Source organism: Athene noctua, chromosome 20, assembly GCF_965140245.1.
Source record: "Athene noctua chromosome 20, bAthNoc1.hap1.1, whole genome shotgun sequence".
NCBI classification, from domain to species: domain Eukaryota; kingdom Metazoa; phylum Chordata; class Aves; order Strigiformes; family Strigidae; genus Athene; species Athene noctua.
In genome coordinates, this window is record NC_134056.1 from 2,390,162 (window position 1) to 2,413,248 (window position 23,087).

General features: G+C 50.1%; 1 protein-coding gene across 12 annotated transcripts in view; it reads right to left on the reverse strand.

Annotated features, from left to right (window-relative positions):
* DAB2IP (DAB2 interacting protein) overlaps positions 1-23,087 on the reverse strand; it is a 207,365-nt gene that overhangs the window by 36,282 nt on the left and 147,996 nt on the right. For 8 of the 12 annotated variants that reach the window (XM_074923654.1, XM_074923653.1, XM_074923656.1 and 5 more), the window contains 3 exons: positions 10,157-10,310; positions 3,248-3,346; positions 512-1,066 (listed from right to left, as the gene is read on the reverse strand). In XM_074923654.1, the coding sequence (XP_074779755.1) occupies positions 512-1,066; positions 3,248-3,346; positions 10,157-10,310 (808 nt within the window). Of the gene's footprint in view, positions 1-511; positions 1,067-3,247; positions 3,347-10,156; positions 10,311-18,038; positions 18,124-18,328; positions 18,565-18,588; positions 19,710-19,744; positions 22,033-23,087 lie in introns of those variants that run through there. The other 4 variants (XM_074923657.1, XM_074923658.1, XM_074923661.1 and 1 more) reach the window with 4 other exon arrangements.

The following is a 23,087-nucleotide window of genomic DNA, read 5'->3' on the forward strand; positions in this document are numbered from 1 at the left end:
CGAGCCAATTCAGACACACGTGTCTGCAGGCGGACTTTACTCTGAAATTCCCCAGAGGCTGCTCGCTCCCCTCCAGCTCCTGCCATGCTGGGTGCTTGGCACCGCGGCACGGCGACAGGGAGGGAGCGGGGAACCTGCTGGGCTCCCACAGAACACCCACCACACACGGGCTGCTTCGCTGAAGCCAGCACTGCTTACGTTTCATCCCTGAAAACGGCTTTCTGGCTTATGTTCACATCTGTGCCTGTTTATGAAGTAAGAGCCTGGCCCCTGAGCCTCCGGGAGACAAAAATGACTTGGTTGGGATCTTGTGGTCCCACCACCCTCTCTGCTAATTAAGCAATTTGCACAGCACACGCTACCAACTTGTTTGCAATTAAAGACAAAATTAAGAGTGTATTAATGACGGCTAGGCCTGAAGCCCAACTGATGTGGTGATTTCCAAAACCCAACACAGGAGTCTGCTCCTGACGGTCTCCGGTGGGCCGGTACGGATGACGAAGGGTCTTACCTTGGCCTTGCCCGTACTCTGCAGGATGTGCACCAGCGCAGACGCCATCTCCTCTTTGTTCTTCACGCTCAGCGAGGGCTCCAGCACCGAGCACAGCACCATGTAATTGTTAGTGATGTACTCAGCAAACTCTTTGTACATCTCCATGGGAAGAATGCTCATACTCTGGTAGCGTGACTTGATGCGGATCATGGGCCCCGGGGACTTGCCCTTACCGGGGTTGGGGCTGACCACTGGGTACCATTTCTCTACAAACTGCCGGCCCGTGACGGAGCTGACGGGGATGTTCACTTGTCCAATGAAATTGGTCTTGTCCTTCTTCTTCTTCTTGTCAGTCTCTTTGTATAAGTGCACCGTAATGTTTTTGAGCGATGGGAGGTTATTAAATTCAAAGTGCTCCCCCCAAAATACATTATCAGTTTTCAATTTACAGGTAGTTCGTGCATAAAGAACGTCATCCAGGCATAATTCACACAAGTACTTTTTCTTAGCTGGCAGGTCCTTGGCTTCAATAATCCATAACTTTAACATATTCTCTACCCTTCTGCTGTTGTCCTGAAAAAAAAGATGCAAAGAAAAAAGGTCAATAAAAATACACAAAGCCAAGCACAACAAAACTGGAGATATGAGTTAATTATTTCGGATGTTCTAAATGAGCAGAGGCTTAATTACATTTTATTTTAAGGAAATACTGGCTCTCAGGAATTTGCATAATAACACTACTTATGTTAATTTTCCAAATATCACCATGCTCTCCATGTCTGTTGGTGCCAATTAATATAAGCAACAAGGAAGATAAAACTCTCCAAATCATAAATGTACCATTTCCCATTCACTGCTAAGAGGGCCTCAGAAGAATCCGAAAGAACCTCACCAAAACACAGAAGCTACGTTACAGGTATCTCACAACCACCTCCTTTTTCAGTACAGAGGAGTACATTTTCTTTAAATGTAACAGAGCAACAATAAAGGGATCTGAACACACACCCAGGGTCACCTCAACCATGGCTGGAACCTACCTCTGGCAGGGAAAGAAGCATTTACAAAACCTCATGATATTTTAGGGCAGAAGCCCAGAACACCCAACTAAAACATTGAGGGGAATTATGGGAGACAGAGTGAGTTTCACAGGAGAATCATTACAATTCAGAAATAGTTATCTGGCTTGGATATTTTTTAAAGAGTAATGGAGCAAATGATACTGTGGATCTTTAAGAGCTCCCCAGTGATGCTGACCTCATCCTGGAAGGAGACCCAGGGACATTTGTTGCAGGAGTGACTTGAAAGATAAAGCACTCACAGCTGAACCGCCGCTAGGGATTCTGCAGTAACCTGTTTTGTTTGGAAACCCCTCAGTGAAACAGCAACCACGGCTTACTCTGCTCGGCCTAGGAGTCTGGGCAGGAACATTTCTGCTGGAAGCCCGCAATGGGGTACTGTAGGGTCAGGAAGTACACACAGGAACTATACAAGAACACTGAATTCCTGACAGAAATATCAAATCAGATACTGAGAGTTTATTGTCTGTGAACTCAAACAAAGATGGAAAGTTAGCCATCAGTTAATGGCATGTTTTGAGAAGAGGGCACACTTCCAAATGAATTTCCACTGACCACTGCATCTCAAAGGCAGTGACATGCCCAGCTCCAACTCAATTCCTGGGACTTTTCTCATGGTAAGTGTGACCACACAAACCTTACACAGCTCTTTCAGACCATTGTTACCAGGCTACTGCGCTCGGAAAGCACCGGAGTCCCTGAACTCCACATACAGGAACATGCTGCTAGAGGCTGAAGTCCGCCTCTCCCCCCTGCTGCTCCTGTTCTGACACTGAAGGAAATCTTTTATACTGACGTTTGGCACTGTGCTGGGAACAATAAACTCCAACACAGAGGGCTCCTTCTGCAACCCGCCAGGCCTGGACCTAACTTGCATGCGCAGTTCTGTGTCTCTGATGCCGGGAGTGAATTCACAGGATCCCATCATTTCTGTCTTCTCTGATCAGCAGAAAAAGACTTGTTGATTGAGCTCATCAGTTGTGAAATCCTGAAGCTGATTAGTCCTGATCAATCTTTGTTAGCTAACTCCAGTGCGGTGAGGAAGAAGCAGCTGCAGATTTTATTTTAGGATGTGCTTAGTCTTTGCGGGCCATAAAACCATATATTGGGTGTCCCCGTGTTTTAGTGGAGAGAAGCATTTGTTTCTGTAGACCCCAGAGGGGATGACTTTGTCACCTCAACCAACTGGAGAAGGGCAAGCTACATTCCATTATCGCCTCAGAGAACTCGCTGCAATGGGCATCCGAGTTTCTCCACCACTAAAGCAGACACTGCAGGTACTACCAGAGTCAGAAAGTGCAATATGTGAATTCTTCAGACTATTTGGTCTTGTAACTCTGCTGGCAGCTACCCGACATGTGTCCCAGAGCTTTCGGGAGGTGGAAAGTCCTACGTAAGTGGCAAGTCTCATCAGTAACAGAGCAAGACTGAAGATTCTTCAGGTCTGATCAATTTTTAGCAACAGCTAAGCAGCATGTGCTGAGAAAAGAGGGTAGAAATAATTGGCACTTGCCTGTAAATATGATTGTGGAAGAAAGCAATATGGAAAAAGGCTGACCCACAGTTACACTTACTCACTAAAATGACAATACGTCCCCTGCTGCTACGATGCACTGGGCTATAAAATGTAATAACGAGGAACTGAACTATAGCAGAGGCGATTCCTCAAAGCCACTACCTTATTTGGGTGCACGGCACGCCGCAGGTTTTCCATCCATTTATCTCGCTCTGCTGCAGAACGACACGAGAAGCACTTACTTCCTGATGAAGTCGTCACCTACAGGGAAAGGAACAGGATTATGTCTTGACCAGCACACTGCAGACTGTGATGTGGGGGGAGAGGGGGAGTTAGGAAAGATGCTAGTGAATTTTTTTTTTTTTTTTAAGTAAACAGCTTTATCCAAGCATGAAGCAACAGCCCCTAAGGCTAGAGGAAAAACAGGGCAACTCTCTATGTCACAGAAATAATCATGGAAGCAAATTCCAATTACTTCTCCCCTTCCACACCAGAAAACACTAAATAATGGGCCCCATGCATGCGACGATTTAAACCACCAAGTTCCACAACTGAGAGAGTGCAAATCCTTAGGTGAACTAAAGATAAATTGCAACCACTTGGCATTCCTCCAGATTCAGCCCAAAGCCTGTGATAGTAACAACCCGGTCCTTGTTTTCAGCAGAGCGTCAGGCCTGGAAAGGCTGGATTCCTACCTTTCCCCTCGGTGTCCTGTTGCTGCTGCAGCCCGTGCTGTGAAGAACACGGGACAGGTACACACAGCCCGCTGCTGGCAGCCGTACGAGCAGCAGCCCACCCCCGGGCAGGGGCACTCCCGTGCTCACAGCCCCCAGCCCCCAGTCGGGGAGAACCAGGTCGGGGCTCTGGGCCTGGAGATGGCGGGTGAAGTGCTGCTGAGCCCTCCCGTCACCTCTCACGCTTCCCGCATCGCTCCAAGAGATCTTTCTGCAGCATCGGTGTGACACTCTCTGGCCACGGGGATTGTGTAGCCAGGTCTGAAGCAGCATGCTCGCAGCAGTGACGTTTCCAGTGGTGCAAATGCCCCTCGTTCATTACCGCATCCCTGCTACCACACGGAAACCCAACCCTGCTGAGAGCCCTCTGAAGCAGCCACTGTGCGGCGGCCCCAGGACGACAGGCACCAAACATTTCTTCCTATCCATCACACCGAGTTCCTTGGCATCATTACTGAGCCAAGGTCTAAAAGGCCAAAAGTTCTCCGCACCTTCTCACGCACACACTCCTCAAGCCGCTGTCTCCTCCAGACCCTGCCGGCAAGTGGACAGCCCATGACCACGGCACCAGAACTCTGCACAGCCCACAAAGCCCTCCGCCAGCTGCTCCGCCCTTCTCTGCTGCTTCTGGAGACGCCCAGTAATATTCTTTACACGCATTTCTGCTTGCAGGCCAAATGGACCTGGCCAGTACTTTAAATAACTCCCCTCTGAGCTTCCTTTCCACCAGTCTCAAGCTGCTGGATTGTTTCTCAGTACTTTCTCATCTCGGTGTTTGTGTTTACACACTGCACGCTGCGTTAATCTGCTTCTGGGAGACGCAACTTCCTTTAATTTCATCTGTCTCCCAGAAGCCCAACCCGTTTTTACAGCAGAGCTGGCACTTGCTAAGATTTGTCATTAGCTAACCTCAGTGATGAGCTGAGCACATCCCTTCCTTTGAATGCAGACATCTTCTAACCAGGACAAAATGAGAAGAGGCCTACCCTATCTTTACACAACAAACACAAGAAATCTTCTACCCCTCGATATTCCAGAACCTCTCTCCTTCTGACAGACACTCTTCCCTGTCCTTACAGGCTTTCATCCTCTGTCCTGTAAAACTATATATACTTCTGAGCACAAGTTATCTTCTATTTCCAAGAAAAGAAGACCTCATATTAGCACAGTAGTATGACGTTTTCAGCTTCCTTTCACACTTCAGTGTACTTCCAGCTTCTCCAAAGTTTCCCATCACAAATCTGGCCTGCTCCATCTTCTGTTTGCTGCTGCACATGCTCATGTGAACCTCCATCCCTGAACCTTCACAAACAGACTTCTGGTGGCACAACAGCTGCATCACTTGCAAGACCACATCCACATGCGATGCCTACACCTTGCTCTGTCAGAGCACATGGCAGTTTTGCATCTCGAGCTTTTGCTCAGTGAGAGTTCCTGCAGCGGCGTTCAAGCCGAGCATGGCCATACACCTGGCTGGTGATGACACCTAAAGAGAAGCAACGCACAGCTGCACTACTGCTGACATGGTGCTGTACTGTCTTAACACCAAATTACAACTACAAAGATCCCAGAAGTACCACTGAGCAACAGCTGCTCGATCAATGTGAATTTCTAGGGCTTCAAAACCATTCTTCAGGCAAGAATCTAACAATGCAGACCTTGAGCCCTGTCTTATTTGGCCCATCTAATTCAGCTGCGAAATGTATCAAATCATACATGCTCAAGTCCAAAACATCAAAGTCCTGACACGCCTGGTAGAGCCACCCTGCCCTGGAGGTGTTACGGCCGCGTTTCTGTACTCCACAGCAGGAAAAACCCTCCCACTGATACTCAGTCCCCACTGAGTGCTTAGAAATCAGTTAATAAAGATGGAATAAGTCAAATACAGCTTTCAGTAAACTATATCATTAGTCCGTTGCCTCAAAGGCCATTTCTCATCTATCTTTTTGGTTAGCTCTTTTGTTTTGATAGCAGTTTGGTATACAAACGCATTTGGAAACCATGTTCTCAGATCCAGAGAATTTGGTAGGAAACTTGGAAGCTCTTCCATAAAAGAGAATTATGACTTCTTTGATTGCTGTTGAAAGATGCTCTCTGAAAGCCAAGTTCTCCTCGGTGACACACATGGACCCCACAGCTGCCTAGAAGATTCATATCCAAATAAATAAGCATGCAATTTAGCTGTCCTTCTACTGAATCTGTTAACTGTCAGGTTTTCACCAGCTATCTGTTAGGCTGAATATCTAATGTATTTTCTTGCCACATTTAAGTCAACATATTATCATTGAGTTATCAAGGTAAAATTTATGATTCAATTCCAAAACAATTACTGATTAACTAATCACTCAAAACCTAAAAAAACTGTAACTGCCATACTTAAGTGAGAGAAGGGGAAAATCCTCATGTGTCAGATATGAAGCCCTTGTGATCTGATGGGAGTTGAAGGTCATAGCTACCATGTGTGACCAAAAATGTAATTTTCCCCTGATCTGCAATAACATCCCAGCTTTGAGCTCTGACCTAAACATCATATGGCATTAGTGATCTTCATGAGCTATTAATTATCTTGATAAAGAGAGTATTCTGGTCTTATCAAGATTTTGGATATGCTAGTATACTATTAATGTACAGGATAAACTCAATTAATAAAATTCATCAATTTCTAAAATGTTACTTATTCGCATTCATTATCCCCAGTCCTCGGATGGGTGATCTCTTATATCAGACAAAATCTTGTCATTTTAAGAATGTCTTCGGTACAGCACGGGTTTCTCAAAGTACACTTGAAGGAATCTCACTGGAGTAACAACAGAGAAGGTATCTGAGGTACTGAAGCTGCTTTACTGAAAGTCTTCCAAAGATTTTAGGAGGAAAAGCCGAGGCTCAGGCTGGTAAATACCCCCAGAACCAAGTGCAGGGGGCAAACCAGCGCTGCCTGGGCCATCCCCGCAGACCCGTGACGACTGCTCGGGGTGTCTGAAGGGCCACGCGAGCAACGGCGAGCATTTGCACAGCTGGATTAAATTTAGCAGAGCTACATTTAGCTCCGCTAAATTCTTCCTTGCTCAGGCAAGGCCAGGAGGAGGTGACATGGTTTCAGTTGTACTGGAGCACCTACAGTTTTTCTTTCCCCTGCTCCGCATCCCCCAGCTACGTCCTGCCAACAGCCCAGACACGAGCTGTGCGACAGGACGAGACTCCGGTCTGTCAAGAGGGTACAGAACCCTTCAGTCCTGACACCCCTGCCCGGCCCGAGGCACCCGGACCCCACAAACAGCAGAGCCAGGAACAGGCGCTGGGGGTCTGGATGCTGAGTCTCCGTTCCTGGACTAAGACGCCCACTGTATATTCAGCACACGCAGCATATGCAGTGGCACTAGATGATTATGCTGACTGGGAAGTCTCATAAGGAGAAAGAAGATGATGTTGAGTAACTTTTTTTAAAAAAATCAATGAAGAAAACAAGTAAATACCGACTGCCAAGTACTCAGCAAGTCAGAAAAAGGCGAGTTTCATGGAACTAAATAAGCAGAAAAAGCCAAATGCAGCATTTGGAAAAGCAGTGCATTACTGCTGACTCTCCTCACCCCCGGCAGAGCCCAGCTGAGGGGGAGCAGGGCTGAGCAGCCAGCCTCGGCACGTCTTAATGCAGGTCGGTGGAGCTAAAGGAGAGAACCAATTGCACCTTCACACAGCTAGCTGCCTCCAAACGAGCCGCTTGGTTTTCTTCCACTGCAGATGGCTTTGGCACCTCTCGCTTTTGTCTCCATTCGGGTGTGCTGCCAGTTCCCTCTCTGAACCTGCCCTCTTCAGCGCGACTCCATCTGCAGCCATGTCAGATCCTGCCATCTTGTTCTCCGAGCCACAAGGCCGCTGCAGCTCGGGGGAGGATGGCCCGTGGCACGCCGTACCTTGCACAAGTGGCCACGAACAGACCCCAGGCCGCTGGCAATGGAAGCTGCTTCCTAGGCACTGACCACTGCCCGACCACCCCACCGCAAGGAGAAGGCAGTTAAGAAGGCTGGCACTGCCCAGCAGCAGCAACGCTTCGCTTCTCCATTTGTGATAGCAAACTTGGCCGTTCCTGACAGATCTCCCGAGAGAACAGATCCACAACAGCCTCAAAGTGCAGGGACAAGGTGGCATCACCAACCGGCAGCACCTTCCCAACCCACTGTGCAGAAAATATCTCGGTTTCCCTTGTCTCTGTGACTCTGGCAGGCCCTTCTCACGTGACATTTCTTGGGCAGGGCTCCTTTTCCAGGACCCCAGCTGAGCTTCTCCCTCTTCAGTGTTCCCACACCCAGCAGCGTGATGGCTCTTGGCCATTGGCTTGTTTTCCCTTCAGCCTTGTGCAGATTTCAGGCAGAGCTTTCCCAGTTCCAGCCCACAGCAACCACCACAGGTTTTACTGCTCTTTGCTGAGTTTCCACTAAAGGGCAGCAGCAGTCTTTGCCAAGTCCTGCCTGCACTTTCAGATAAAGCAACGCTGAAGGACTCAGGATCACCGGCCACAGACGAGACCCTCAGGACATAACGATAACCGAAGGCAACAGTCAAGCACTGAGGAGGAGATGCTCGTGTGGTTTTGTCCCTCAGCTGCATGTGCCGATGCAGGAGGGGGTGCAGAGGGCCAGCAGCAGCCGCCCAGCCCGTCCCAGCCCAGGGCCCAGGCTCGTCCCTCCAGCCCTGCGCTGCCTGGAGGCAACGCTGACCCTCTGCTTCCATCAGCGGTACCCAAGCGCACGGCGGATTGTGGTCACTGCCTGCTACCCACCAGGGATCCCGGGAGACCTGCAAACTCCTGTCAGTGCTGACCTCACTCGGAATTTGGAAGAGGCTCTCCGGAGGTACAAGACCAACACATTAACACAAGATGCCATTTAGCTCTCACCTCAGTCCTTCCCGCTGGAGCTTGCTGATGAGTAACTGTCAGCTACAAATCAATGTCCCTTTTGTTTTCTGGCATTCTTCCTTTCCTCTGCAGGATTTGCAGAACAGCAATTAACATGTTCTTTTTTCCTGTATGACTCTTCTTTATCCAACTCACTTAAAAATAAAATTTTCTTCCTCCTTGCAAGTGCATGACTTGTGTAATTTCCCTCTCAGTCAACTTTCTACAAGTACTGTTCATATCCCTTCCTCTGCTCTTGTGCGCTGAACAGAATTGGTAAACAACTCTTATATTATGGATGTCACATCTATTTTCCATCTAGCTTCATTTTATCTTTCTTGAGTGAAATGTAATAGAGGCCATATAATTTACAAAACTGTTCTCCTCCTGACCTGCTGCACTTGCTCAATTCTACAGAGAATGAACAACACTGGAAAATTTATACCTCAGCCCACTTCAGAGTTTATGTTTGGGGCTATTTTTCGTAAGACTGTTTTTGTGTTACCTGCTTGTATTTTAAGAAACGGATCTTTTAACTTGTTTCTTTCAAAGAGTGCTAATTTCAGCAAGGAAAACAACTCCATCTCTCCAGTCTGACTCCTCCTGGACACTGCCAAGGCTGTTTTCACCTAGCACTGCCCACCCAAGGAAAGCCAAGGAAACCCCCTACAGCACAGTCCAAGCATGGATATACCATGGATATACCATGGATGTACCGTTTAGTACAAACAGGTTATGTTCTCTGCGCAGAAGCACAAGCATTGACCGCCTTATTACAGTAAGAAAACCATTTCCCAGTTCTACATCCAGCCACTGCCATAAGCAATAATACTTTGCCATCCATGATGTAGGACAAATGATTCCCCAGACATACTACATTAAATTATCCCACTACAGACTGGTTTGTACGTGTCTTGCTCCCTCCTGCTAGTACAGACCTAACCACATGCCACAACAGATGTTAAAAAAAAAAATTGAAATACTTACGGATTTTTCTATTTACATGAACAAGTGAAGCTTCAGTTTTCTAGACAAAGTCCTCAAGACTCCCACTGACAACAGTAGGCTATCTTTGTGACCATGTATAATGTCTTTGTGAACACTGAGTAGGGATTAGCACTTTCTGATATCTGTACGAACATAAACTACAAATTTATGCTCTGCTAACACACAGCCTTAAGTAGTTCAGCACCTGTGCCAGTAGCAAGCTCTGCTGCAACAACGATTACAAGACAAAGAGCTCATTGCTCTGATTCTGTAGATACGATTCTCCTTGTAAAGATGGGAGTAATTTTCTGCCTATGAAATGGTCTCTGTGTAGCAATTCAGAGCAGAAATGTTTCATAAGAGCAAGTGCCCATGATGCAAGCCCACACCTGGCTCCCCAGCCAGCCCCATCACACATCAGGAACGGCCCCCGGGACAGACAGAAAGGCTTCTTACCTCAAAGCAATAGTCTTGTCCCAGGATGCTACTGTGGACTGGCTTGATGACCACTTCTTCCTCCATACTGAGATCCAGAGCCTCAACAGCACTACTGGGACTGAGCAAAGACTCGTGGGAGCGTGATTCTTTCAGCCTCGGCATTAGATGGGATCTAGAGGAAAAATTTAACGGTATCAGCGGATGCCTTCCTTCCCAGAGAAATTATTTAGTACATCTGTTAGCAACAACTGCAGAATATTCCTGGGAATTTTTTGCCATGAGATAACCGTGGGCCCAGAATAGCAGGGATTGCTACATTGTCCCATTTATAATTTGGTGAGCAGGTTCTATTACAGGCTGTATATTCAGTAAAAACATTTTTCCAAACTCCGATGCAGTCAGAAGCACATTATTAGAGGTTTGTAAACTGCAGGTCTCTGCACAGCTGAGAAGGTTTTTTTAAATGGCCATCACACCTGCTGCGTGAGACCTTCCAGGGGTGTCGTGGTTCCAGTGGATCAGGGAGACCAGGTGGCCCCAGCACCAGCTACCCTGCTCCTCAGTCCAGCACCCGGGTCTGCAGCACCCGGTGCTGAGCTCCGGGGGGGTGCTGAGCTCCAACTGCCAGCACAGGACTGGGTTTGCATGCATGTAGGAGATCCCATTAGCATCCTATTTCATTTCAGGCTGCTTCACAGCACCCAGACCCTACTGACAGAAGGAAGTTACCTGCAACCGGGGAGGAATTAACGCCAGATCCTTCTAAAACCCCAGACCTGTGTTTGCTCATGGCACACCAAGCGTGCCCAGGGAGCAGCTCGTGCTGCCAGGGCAGATGCATCCCTGTGTGCATGTGCCCTTCTCCCCACCAAACTGCACACATCTGTCTCATGGACCCTGTACCCTTGTCCCCACCAAAATGCACACATCTGTCTCACAGACCCCGTACCCTTGTCCCCACCAAAACGCACACATCTGTCTCACAGACCTCGTACCCTTGTCCCCACCAAAACGCACACATCTGTCTCACAGACCTCGTACCCTTGTCCCCACCAAAACGCACACATCTGTCCCACAGATGCAGCCGGTGTCTGGATCCGCACTCCATAACCAACAACCCGAGGGCTTGTGCCCTCCCTCCAGTTGTTACACACATCCCCGGGATGGGGTAGTGTGGAAAATAAGGCCATGATAGTCCAATCGATTGATCTAAATGCTCTGGAGTCCCACTGGCAGCATTTAGCAGCAGGGAGCCCACAGACAGCAAGCAGCACACCGCTTCTGAGACAGCCAATACAATCAATGGTGCTGTAACTCTTAAAGCAAAACCAGAGAGCTCAAGGGGAGGAAAAAAAAAAAAAAAAAAAAAGATAGCTAGGAAGATAGCTAGGTACTCCCAGGGAGAACACAGCAAAACCATGAAGTGGCAAGGGAAAAAAATAACTTGAGAGCAAATGGAGCAGTTGCCTTCTCTGTAGCACCATGTAAAATGCTCCTACAGCAGGCAGCTCACACAAGCTCTGTTCCCAGTAACTCTGACCTTTAAAGACTTTAGGGTCTTCTAAAAAGACCACACGCCCCTCTGTCTGCAAAGAGAGTACGATGCCTCCTTCAAAGGCACAGAAGGACAGAAATAAGAGGAGTTTGAGATATTCTCAGCATGGTATTTTATGAGCCAAACAACAATGCTTCCAGTATAGTCTCAGATTGCTTTGTCTCTGTGTGCTGAGTTTTGCCATTCTCTAGGAGAAAGCTGACCAAAACACAGAGAAATGTCAATAGTGCATGCAAAATTCATAGCTTCCAGTGAATCACACGCCAAGTTGGATCTAGAAAACAGCCAAAGGAGATTCTCAGATAAAGAGCAGCAGCAGATAAACAGGTGCTTTTCTAGATTTGCCATTAAGATTCCTGCCATGGATGAACGCCCAGGTGATAACGCTCAGCCGCAGCTGGGTTCTCCAGCTGAGCATGCTAAATGGAGGGCTCTGAAAGCTGCGAGCCACCCCCCCTCACCAGCAGCACCCCCCCCCCGATAACCAGCCTGGGGACCTGCTGCTGCCTGCGGGCTCAGCGACGCCTCCCTGCATCTCTGTTAGCCAGGGCCAGCAGTGGTGGTACCTGTTAAGGCTTCTGCAGAAAAACAGACGATGACACCACAAGCTTTTTTTTAGGGGACAACGACCAGCCCTCAAATGTTAAAAGCCCTGGGTGAGCACAGCGCTGGGCTGGATCAGAAGCGGTGGCTTTGTACCAAAAGGCTTCTATCCCATTAGCGATTCTCTAAACTGCCCACTCACCCCGTATCTCTATGGTGAATAAATTGATCTTTAGGAACTGAGCACAGTCATTTCCCAGTACTTTGTGGCAATTTTACACTATTTTCACAGAAAAGGGTCCGTATCCTTTTCCTCTGAATGATACTGTAAATTAACTCTAATACAGGCAGACAGATCAAGTTACCTCTGGATGCTGAGTGCAGAACTAATATCCAGCAGCTCAAGAATTGACAATACAGACTGCTCACCAAGCCCCCATAAGCCCAGAATCAAGGCATTTACGGTAAATCTCATTTCTGTATTTTACAGATGAAATTACAAAAGGTAAGTAGCCAAGCTGAGACTTGCATTCTTTTGTGGACAAATATAAATATTGATAATCTAAACCCACAACTCAGGAACTACATACTGCAACGCACGCAAGTACATCACCGAGCTGGACTGCTTCATGCTGGCCTAAGAATTTTTGTTAAAATTAAAACAAAACAAGTCTATTTTTCATTTAAAACTACTGCAGCTGCAAGGCCACGGGTGGGAGTGCAGATGTGCAATACTAAGAATTACCAAGGGAGAGTTTCTCAGGACATATTATGTTCTCACCAGATTCAGCAAATGCATATTTATATCCCTCCATACTCTGCCGTATGCCTCTGGGAATCCTAAAATTAACGGGATTTTTCTTAAGCAGGAGGTTATTTGTCAGATTCTTGCCTCGGCAGGACCTGCTCCCATGATGTCTTTTACTCCTGAATGGCCGCTCAGATCCAACCCAGGTCAGAAACAGAAACATTTTTCACCAGATGCTGCACTGTACGGAGGGAGCGCTGCAGGTCTCAAACCAGCCCTAAAAGGCCCAGCATCTGCCTGTGTATCACGAGCTAAGTGGGGAGATGTCATTAATTAGAGACTCTCATCTGAAATCTCAGCGGAAGGGATGAGAGATCTCTGTGCCAGGGCTGGCGGAGCAGGATGAGTGCTGCCTGTGCACAGCCTCCTCCTGGGGCGACTGGCCCCATCCCTCCCCAGCACCCCAGAGCTGGCCCCAGCCTTAACCCACAGCAGCCTGGCACAGTCAGGGGGGGCTGCAAACACCCCGGAGTGCAAGAAGGGCTGTACGCCACCAGTCTTCAAATGACACGCGGTCCTGTCATTTCAATACCTCGTTCTAGAGGAGAGAACACTTCTCATGTCCTTTGGTAGGTAAAATGACGTTTGCAGCAGGAGTCCATTTACTGGAAGATGTTTGCAAGTGCCTCTTGCAGCTCCCACAGGCTTCCCTTTGTGCCAGCAGTAAGAGAAAAGTCCTGCCAAGGCCACAAGCTGCTTCCCTGACCCAGAGGGTGAGGGTCTTCGTACTGAAGGACCCCTCAGTGTTGCCCCTGTTTGGGCAGGGAGAACACAAGCCCACTGCGTGTGTGTGACAGCGAAGCCCTCGGAGTGAGAGGGCTCTGTCTGCACTGCATCAGGCCATGGCAGACCTGGAGGGCTTCACCCAAAGACAAGTTTACTGGGCAAGGACTGTCAAGTGCTAAAAAACCCCCAACCAACAAATCCACTCGCTGATGAAGAAGTGCAGAAATACTAAGCACAGAACGTGATGGCTGGACTCACCCTGGAACGGGGCACCGCTGCGGCTGTGCTGGCGTGCCCCAGCTGCTGGGACACTCAGCTCAGCTCCCTCCAGCTGAGCCCCGAGATTCAGCACCCGCAGGCAGGATTTCATCTCGGAGACACAGGCACGTTTCTATCCTAACAACCTGATGTCCCCACAGGAGTGTGACTACACATCAGTGCCCCTGGGGCAGCAGTGAAAGGAGCAGCGGCCAGGTACTTCCCCCGAGTGAGGGCAGAGAGCAGCATCCACGGCAACAGAGACCAGAGTCCCTGTCAACTCCTGCTCTTCCTCAGCCATCCAGCATCCCAACAGGCAAACTCACCTGGAACATCCGTTGCTTACTGTGTACATACACTTCCAAGATGACAGAGGTACTTTGTTCAAATTCATCTCTCCACCATTGCTTTTCAGAACGCTGCCTGTGGGGCCATCCAGTCTCTTGCTGTAATAACTCGCTGTGTATTCCAGGTCCTGTCCCAGCTTACATGAGCTGATCAAATTCTGTTCCTACACCTTTGTTTTAATATGGTGGGAATGGCCAGCTGCCCGGAGACATCTCACAGCAGGAAACCCTCTTTCCAAACAGCACATTCGGTTCTTTTTGCCATGGGCCTTATTCTAATCCCCTTTTACTTGCCTAAAGTTCAGTTGAAATGAAGGGGGGTGGAATCTCATAAAAGACCACATTAGTTCTAAAGAGAAATAACATTACTGCTACCGGCACTGACCTGGAGAGTCCTACAGAGAGGCAGCCAGTCTCTGGTTATTAAAGAAAGAGGTTTACTGCCCAAGAGCAATGAGAGAGGATTGTTGTTCTAAATAATGAAAGTCATAAAACATTACCATGTGAAGGATGCTATGCCCCTCTGTCCGCTTCCCTCACAGGCAGCCACAATTAGGGATGTCAAGTATTATCAGGCTGTGACAGCACACCTCATCGGAGCAGGACCTTGTGGACTGCAGCAAAGACTTTGTGGACACAGAGAAACAAGTGTGGAGGGACAATCCATTCCCTCCTCAACAAAATTCAAGGCTGGATTTTGAGCAACGGAGGCAGCAACTGTCCGTCTGCAGCAGCGGCACCACGCACGCAGCAGCTCCGCAGAGGGACTGGAGGGGCTGCCCGGGAGTCCAGGCTCAGTGTTCTTTCAAGAATAAAGATGCTCTGCTGAGGCTCCAAGGAAGAAAGAAATGTAGGGCCTGTCTACACAGAATTATTCTGGAATGGATCTTGTGTGTTTAAACTCATACACTCTTATTCCAGAATTGCTTTCTTGTGAAGACAAGCCCTCAAAGGGGCAACCCCATGGGTTTTCATTTCAGCAGCTCACCTGCCTGAAACTACCCAGCTGCTGCTTCTGAGGTTTTATGATGAGGACTTTCCTGATATTTTTGAGAGACAGAAACGAAGAGGGAACCTGGCTGGGTAGCTGCAGAGGGATGGAGCAGACACAAAATGTAACACTGAAAATGGGGAAAAAAAATAAAGAGCCTTTCTTAAATCTCCTACTGTTCCACTCTGAAAGCACAAGCAGATAGAGAAATTCTGAAGCAAGTCCAGGCATTAAGCTGAAGATGTCCCATTAACACCAGCTGGAGAGTCAGCCTTTGCGACACGAACACCTCCCCACTGACAGAGGGACCTGATCTCCTGAATTACAGGTTTGACTCTGCAACACATCTCCTGGTCAGGAAGCATTCCCTGCACACAGTTTTTCAAGGACTGACAGTCCTTTGCTCTGGCCAGCTGGGAAGAGGATCTTTAGGGCAGTCCTTACCCTCTTACCAGCACATGTCTGCTGCAGGGGGTCCTACATGCGCAAATGCAGTGGAACAGACCGTGAGATCCACGTGCAGCATAGACAGAATTTAAATCTGTCTCCAGCCTGGGGATTAGGTTTTGTTATGACCGAGAACAAAGCAGACAACTCCACCAAATTGATTTGCAACATCAGATGGGAGAAGGATTTGAGCAGTCGCAGATGGGAGTGAACCACAGGCCATCCTCTGCCAGCCTCACGGGGGGCAGCAGAATCGGGTGCTGGGGAGCTCCGCCACGCGCGGACCGTCCCACCTGGGGCTCAGCGCCTCGCTGCTGCCAGTTACAAACTGGGACACGCTGGCTGCAGAGCCCAGACTGGCCCGATGGCTGCATTTCTTCCCGCGGTAGATGCAAACCAGGCTCCCCTACAAAGCAACTCTCCCCCAAGGGCTCTCCTTGCCTCGCTCAGCAGTGTCTGTGTCACCCCCCTGCCTGGTGCTGACTTCCCGCTAACCCCTGACCACTGTGGGGAGTTCTCAGCCATTCCTCCCCGATGTCTCATCCTGCCTCAATTTAACAAATAAACACGAAAGTGATGTTATGGGAATAACCAACAACAGCAGCACAAGAGAACCTGCACGCTTCCAGAAGATATTTTTTTTTTTTTTTCTCCTTGTAGGACAGGACGCGTGGATGAAGTCTCAGCATGCACCATATCCTTCCCCGCGCTCTGCTACCCTGAACTCTCTCCCGCAGATTTCTGAAGGCCGGTGGCTGATCTCTGCCCTGGCTGTGCCGGGGGGGTGAAGCGGAGGTGGGTGCTCTGCAGCCTCTGGGGCTCTCCGGGCAGCAGGGTGCTGGGAACTCAGCGTGCTCACGAGGGGAAGCTGCTGTCACATGTTACCTCACTAACGCAACACCTTCGCTGAGCAACACAAAGGACATGTAATTAAACTTATTAATGCCTGCCCTTGTTTTTAGACTGTTCTCAGTTTTAACCGGCAGCAGAATTAATTACGTTCAAAAGGACTCTGTCAGCTCATACCAGATTCCAAATGTTGTTTTTGCCAGAGCGAACCTGAAGGATGATTTTAACCTGTGACGTTCACCGAGCGTGGGTATTTGTTTAACAATGTGCCACTGCAAAGTTTGTCAGTGACAACCTGAGAGTCCAGCACGGCACAACCAGCAAGGGCACTGACCGCGTTTGCAATGCTCAAGACGAGAGAAACTGCAAAAACAAGTGAAATGCATCAAGGACAAGAAGCAAAAAGTGATCAGAAACGTACTCGAGTTTCAGTAATCAAACATGCTGCCAAGAAGCCAAGGAAGCATCTTGCCCCCTCTCTGCCAAAAGCAGGATGGCACCAGTGTCTCGCTTTTAACAGAAACGGACAATTTATATTAAAAAATTACCTTTTCTTATCACACCAGCCTAAACCAGCACAAACAGTGCCGTATCTGTGGCACCCGACGCAGTCACAGAGCCACCGCTCCCGGCTGAGCTCAAACCCCGGCACGGCCCTGAGGACTAAGTCGCTCTCACAGCACCCCTCTCCGGGGCAGGCAGGGACTGTAGGGCCCCCCAAACCACCGGGGGAACCGTCGAGGAGGCACAAGCAAAACCAGTACCGAGAGCTGCTGTTACCGTGACCCGGAGCCCCCCACTGCGCGCCACCACCTGAAACACGGGCGCTCCCCGGCTGCACCGGAGACTCACGAGTTTCCACGGTGGAAGGAGGGTGGGGATAAAGGTTTCGATTTTTATCACTGGGATTTTGCTTAACGTAAGTCTGGAGGCAGAATCTGGACGAGAAAGAAAAAGCAAGGCAGGATCTCTCCTCCCGGATTAACCCCGGGGAAACTCAAGTCGCAAAGCCCATCTCCCACACCGCGGCCCTGGCTCCAGGGCCCGGCCGCGGGCAGCCGCCTGAGGCAGCGACGTTCTAATAAATAACGCCGGAAACAAAACGCTTCACACACAGAATCATGGACGGAGCGTTGCTAAAAATAAACAACGCTCCGTGCCGAGGAGCGCGCTGGGTCGCCAACAGCCGCAGCGGCCTCCTGCGAGCTCCGGGCTCCCCCCGGCCCCGGGCTCCGGGCTCCTCCCCGGCCCGCGGAGCCCCGCCGCCCCCCCGTACACACACACACGCACAGGACACCCACCCGTGTGCGCACACCCACCCGTACACACGCACAGGACCCCCCCACGCACCCCGCACCCCCTTTTCCCGCACTCACCCTCAGGCTTCGGCTCCCGCCCCGCTCCGCCTCGGCCATGCCGCGCTCCCGCCGGCCCCGGCCGGGCCCCCCCCGGCCCCCGCCGCCCCGGGCCGGCCCCGCCGCCGCCTCCCCGCCCCGCCCGGGCCGGCGCTGCCGGGGCCGCCGGATTGGCTGCGCTGTAGCTGGGCAGAGCGCCCCGGGCCCGCCGCCCCCCGCCGCCCCCGGAACGGCCGCGCGAAGCCGGGGCCGGGCTGCGGGTGACGGGGCAGCGCCGCCTCGCCGCCCTCCCCGCCGGCCCGGCCGCTCACCCCTCGCCAGAGCCCGCCTGTCCCGTGTCCGTTCGCCGCTTTCATCCTGCTGTGAGAAACCTTCCCCGGGAGCTTTTGATTTTTTGCAGCGGGCGCACTGGGGGCACTTCTTCCCGGCCCGCCCCGCCGCCGCCGGGCCCGGGGGCTGTCCCGCAGGTTGCCCGTACCGGGGAGCGGGGGAAGGCAGGCGGCAGCCCGCCCGGCTGCCCCGGGCTGCAGACGCGCATTCCTTTCCCGGTTTGGAAAGGCGAGTCACTGACCTTTGCAACAGCGCGATCCACAGTACGGAGGAGCGGCGGCAGCAGCAGCCGCCCGCACCTGCGTGAGCCATGATCCCCTCGGCCCCCCCGCCCGCACCGGCCGGCCCCCGGCGCGGCTCCGGGGCTGCCGGAGGGCAGAGTCACGGCCGGCCGGAGCGGCAGGTAAACGGGAGAGGAGGATGCGAGAGAGCGGAGCCCGGCGGGGGAGGCCACACGGCATGGGGCAGCTGTCCCCACCGCCGCCATCCTCCCCCAGCCCGTGCCGGCACCTGCCCAGGGCCAGGCTGCTGCTGTCGTGGCGCATTCAGATGCCTCCATTACTCATCAAGAACAAAGTAGGACTATCTAGTAAATGAAAAACCACCGCATGGCACTGTCCCCGGCCTGTTATTTATGGCTGCTTCCTTTTCCACTTCTCAAAGGCTACCGTCCGTGTCTGCAGCAAATCATAAATCCGCCAGCTCATGCAAGGCTGCTCCGGATCAGGGGAGAAATCAGGCACCTGGGCTGCAAACGCTGGTCAGCCTTGGAGGACAGAACCAGAACAAAGGTACATATCCCCGATTGCACAGAAAATACTCCAAGGGGAAGGCAGCAGGTCTCAGCGCAGGAGACGGGCAGGTCCTGGGCAAGATTTCGCCTCCTCCCGTGACTTGCACGCTGGATCCCCAGACGCGCTGTCCCTCCAGCCAGCACCTGCGTGCTCGACAGTCAAAATCCGTCGGTCCTCTGCCCAGTTCCGACACTAACTCCATGCACGTCCTCGCTCACGTGCCTCTCCTCCTCAGGCGGAGAGGTGGGCATGACCCCCTCTCACCTCACCTCCAAAGGATCCTGAAAACGGGAAGGGCTCTGGCAGCATTATTGCTGGGCTTGAATAATAAGGAGCACTGCCTGTCTCCCAAGGCCAGTGGGTTCCTTTTCTTCCTTCCAGGGTAAACTGGTCCCCACCGCGCCCCAGGGACAACGGCACCAGCTCACCAGCCATGCTGGCAGCAGAACACCGCAGCCAGTGCACTTCCCACCTCGCCTCCTTAGCAGAGCACGTGCAGACCCTTTCCCCTTGCAGTCTGCAAACAGTGCTCTGGATTGAACACGTTTTGCCTCATTTTTCCCTCCCCTCATTTCGCCCGCCAGCGGTTTGAAGTTCTCTCACCCTTTGCTGGCAGATGCCATGCAGAGAGACAAGCTCGCTGTCCTCGATCTGCTTTTCAGGGCTTCTGTAAAGTAGGGCACCAGCATCAACCCAGCGTCTGGTTTTTGATACATCGCTGGAGTAGTCCAAAATAATAACAGGCAGCTTCAGTCAATCTTTTCGGTCTCAAATCTGCAGCAGCAGCAGCACAGGGGTCCTTTGTGCGGAACAACAAAAATATGGTGCCCACCAGACTGAAATCCTGGTCAGCGATCCACAGCCATTCCCGCCCACGAGCCGGGCTCACCCGCAGCTCCCGAGTCGTGTACCTGGGTCCTCAACGGGGAGCCCTTATCTTGTGGGGTCCCCGTTCCCACAGCCATCAGTGCTTTCCTCTCCGTATTTCCTTCAGCACCTTATCTCCCTCGCTGCAGTGAAACGCTAAGGTCAAGTTACAGTTTTACCAAGCCTTTTATCTTTCTGGCGAGGCAAAAACGCAGAACCTGAACTTTGGAACGAGCCCTGGCACTTGCAGTGGGTGGAGAGCGGAGCAGAGTGAAGGCAGCGGGAGAAAGGAGAATCCAGGTTCTCTCTGCAGCCCAGCACTGGGCTATTTTCTGTTGCACGTTCAGACACATTATTAGGACACTGTGGAAGGAAGTACGGAACCCAAGAAGCATGTGCTTTTGGCCCGTGTTCCAGCAGGAAGCCAGATATGCTGGGAACTGTGGCAGCTCCAGCTGACGTAAGGACCCAGCACAGCTCAACTGCTTCTACCAGATGACAAGGCAGGAGACCAGCAAGACCCAGCAAAAGAGTTCAGTTTGCTGGGAAGTGCCCTGCTGAATTTCCCCTGTCTCAAACCTGAAATTCCAGACAGCCAGTCTGTGCAGGACTGGCACACGAGCCAGGCATCAGGAGATGAAGTAACATGTGAACTTGGAGCCCCCAGGTGCTCTGGGGTACTGTCCTGCTGCATGTTTGTTCTCCACACTCTCGCCTCTGTGAATGACAAATGTGTTTCCCAAAAGTAACGTGGTGCCGTGCCCCTGCCCCGGAGGGCTGCCCCGTTGATCACACTGCGCTGGGGTTGGTGTCTGAAACTCACAAACGTCTTGGGCTACAGGTCTAATGCACAGGTTGTTCCTGCCTGCCCACTCCCCCTCCCCACGGCCTCTGGACTGAATATCCTTGTGTAGCTGAGAGGGTACAGAACTTAAAACTTTGCAGGCCAGGGCCTTGGGGACTGCTCTTTCCTCCTCCCCAGGGAGTGCCAGGCAGTGAAGAAACCACACTGTGTTGACTCAATGTTTAAATACTGCTACAGCAAGCATTACTACCACCAAAAAAAAGCCTGTACGTCAAAGTCTCAGCTAATTTTATTCCGAGCCAGGGTTTATCCCAGCTTCCTTCAAGCAAGCTTGTACCTCGTTCCTCATTGGCACAAGGTGGTGTTTCCCTGCAGACTGTTCTCCCCACAGGCAGCTCTGTTTGGAGGGTGATGCGCGGGTGTACAACACGGTCAGAGCTATTTTTATGGTGCCAGTGCCAGCATCCTCCCCGGGGCACTGTGCGTGACCGCTGCCCCTTCTTCACATCCGCACCTCCTGTTACTCTTGGGATGCCAGCACCCACCCACACGACTCGCTGTTTAAGAATCAGCATTTGTGAAAGGAAAGCCACTGTGCTTCGTCAGAGGGCAGGTAAAATAGTACCTTCGGTGGGTTATTAGAGTAAGTTTTCCATTCACAGTTAGGCTCAGTGATTATTATTTGTATTATTTATAGTCACTTTTTATTGTCTGTGAAGCCAGCACTTTATGACCACGCTATCACTGGGGAAAAATGAATTCCCTGATAACCTTGAAGAGTTAGCAGTGGAAGGGACTGTGATTTCCAGATTTATTCCAAACTTACAGTTAAAATCAAATACCTGTTGATGTTGTAAAAATCACTTATTTTATTTAAACAATCCCCTGTTTCAGCATAATTAAAAGACGTGTAATTGCACAACTGGCTGGCTGTCACTGGGTTGCTGATCAAGGGTTGGGGTGGGCATAGTTATTATTGGGGGGGGTCTTGTGAAAAACTCTTCAATGGATGTGCTACAGCCTACAGCACCCTCAAGCAACGCACAGATTTCACTGCAGATATCATTAAATTGACTCTCAGGGCTCCCAGTGTTCTTCCATCAAACTGCATATTCACACAGTAGCCTCCGAGCACTGGAGAACTCCAGCTCAACAGCCCATAACCTTGACCGTGCTTGTGTTTGTTTACTTTGTCCTTCAATTCAATTTCAGCAAAAAGGTAATCGGAGGCTGAAGGGCACAGAAATTACCCAGGCCTTGCAGACTGTAGGAACAATGGCCAGATTAAACTAAGAGATTATGAAGAGATTTCTTCACCTGCTTTATTAAAATGTGCTCGCTGTTCACAAAAGCCGAGCCGCAGCAGAATTGACATCCAGCACTTCTGAAAAATCAGGCACCGTATCAAACGGTATTTACACTGAAAGAATATTTAACCTCTGACTAATGCTGCCTTTTACACTGTATTTCAGAGTGGCTAGACAGTGGATCTGGACCGGCCAATTTCTCTTTCTGCTTGTAATTAGCCTCACTTTTCTGCTCTCCTGAACAAAGCATTAGACTTTCCTCTAGGAATGTAATCCCGATCAACAGGAAACCTGTATTTACTGAGACGCCACTCATCTTTTCTGGAGGTTTTATTTAAAACGTAACGTTATTAGCAGCAGATTTTTATAAACCTTTTTGTGAGGTCCCATTCCTGCAAACATTCAATATAATTTTGTGCTATTAGTCTCGCTTCAGAGACACCACTTAACATTCAACAACAATTTGAGCCAAGGAGCATTTGCAGGAGTCAAGTTTTGAATTTCAAATCTAAACTACTCAGGGGTACCAATGGCATATGACTTTGAGCCTGACAAACACAAATACATGTTTCAGCATATAAACTACATTTTATTTTGATTTGTCCTTCTGTCTAACAATATTGGCATATATAATAGCTTCAGTTTAATAGGTAATAGCTGACTTCAGAGACTGAATGATGTTCTTAAACAAAACGATGTGCTTAAAAAACAATGAAAAGTTTAAAATCAGAATAAAGTTTGGAAAATGTTCTTTTGCTGCTGATGAACTCTTCCTTAAAAAAAAAAAAAAGCAAAGCTCAAAGCATTTTAAAGTTTGTTTTGATTGTGTGCATTCTATCCAGAGATGGCACCAGGATATAAAGCTAATTTCTTCCAATTGCTATCTGCCTTCTAGCCAGACAGATTTTAGTGTCTTTTAGGGATATAAAGCACATCCTTCTCATGGGAACCTTCTTTTCAGATGGAA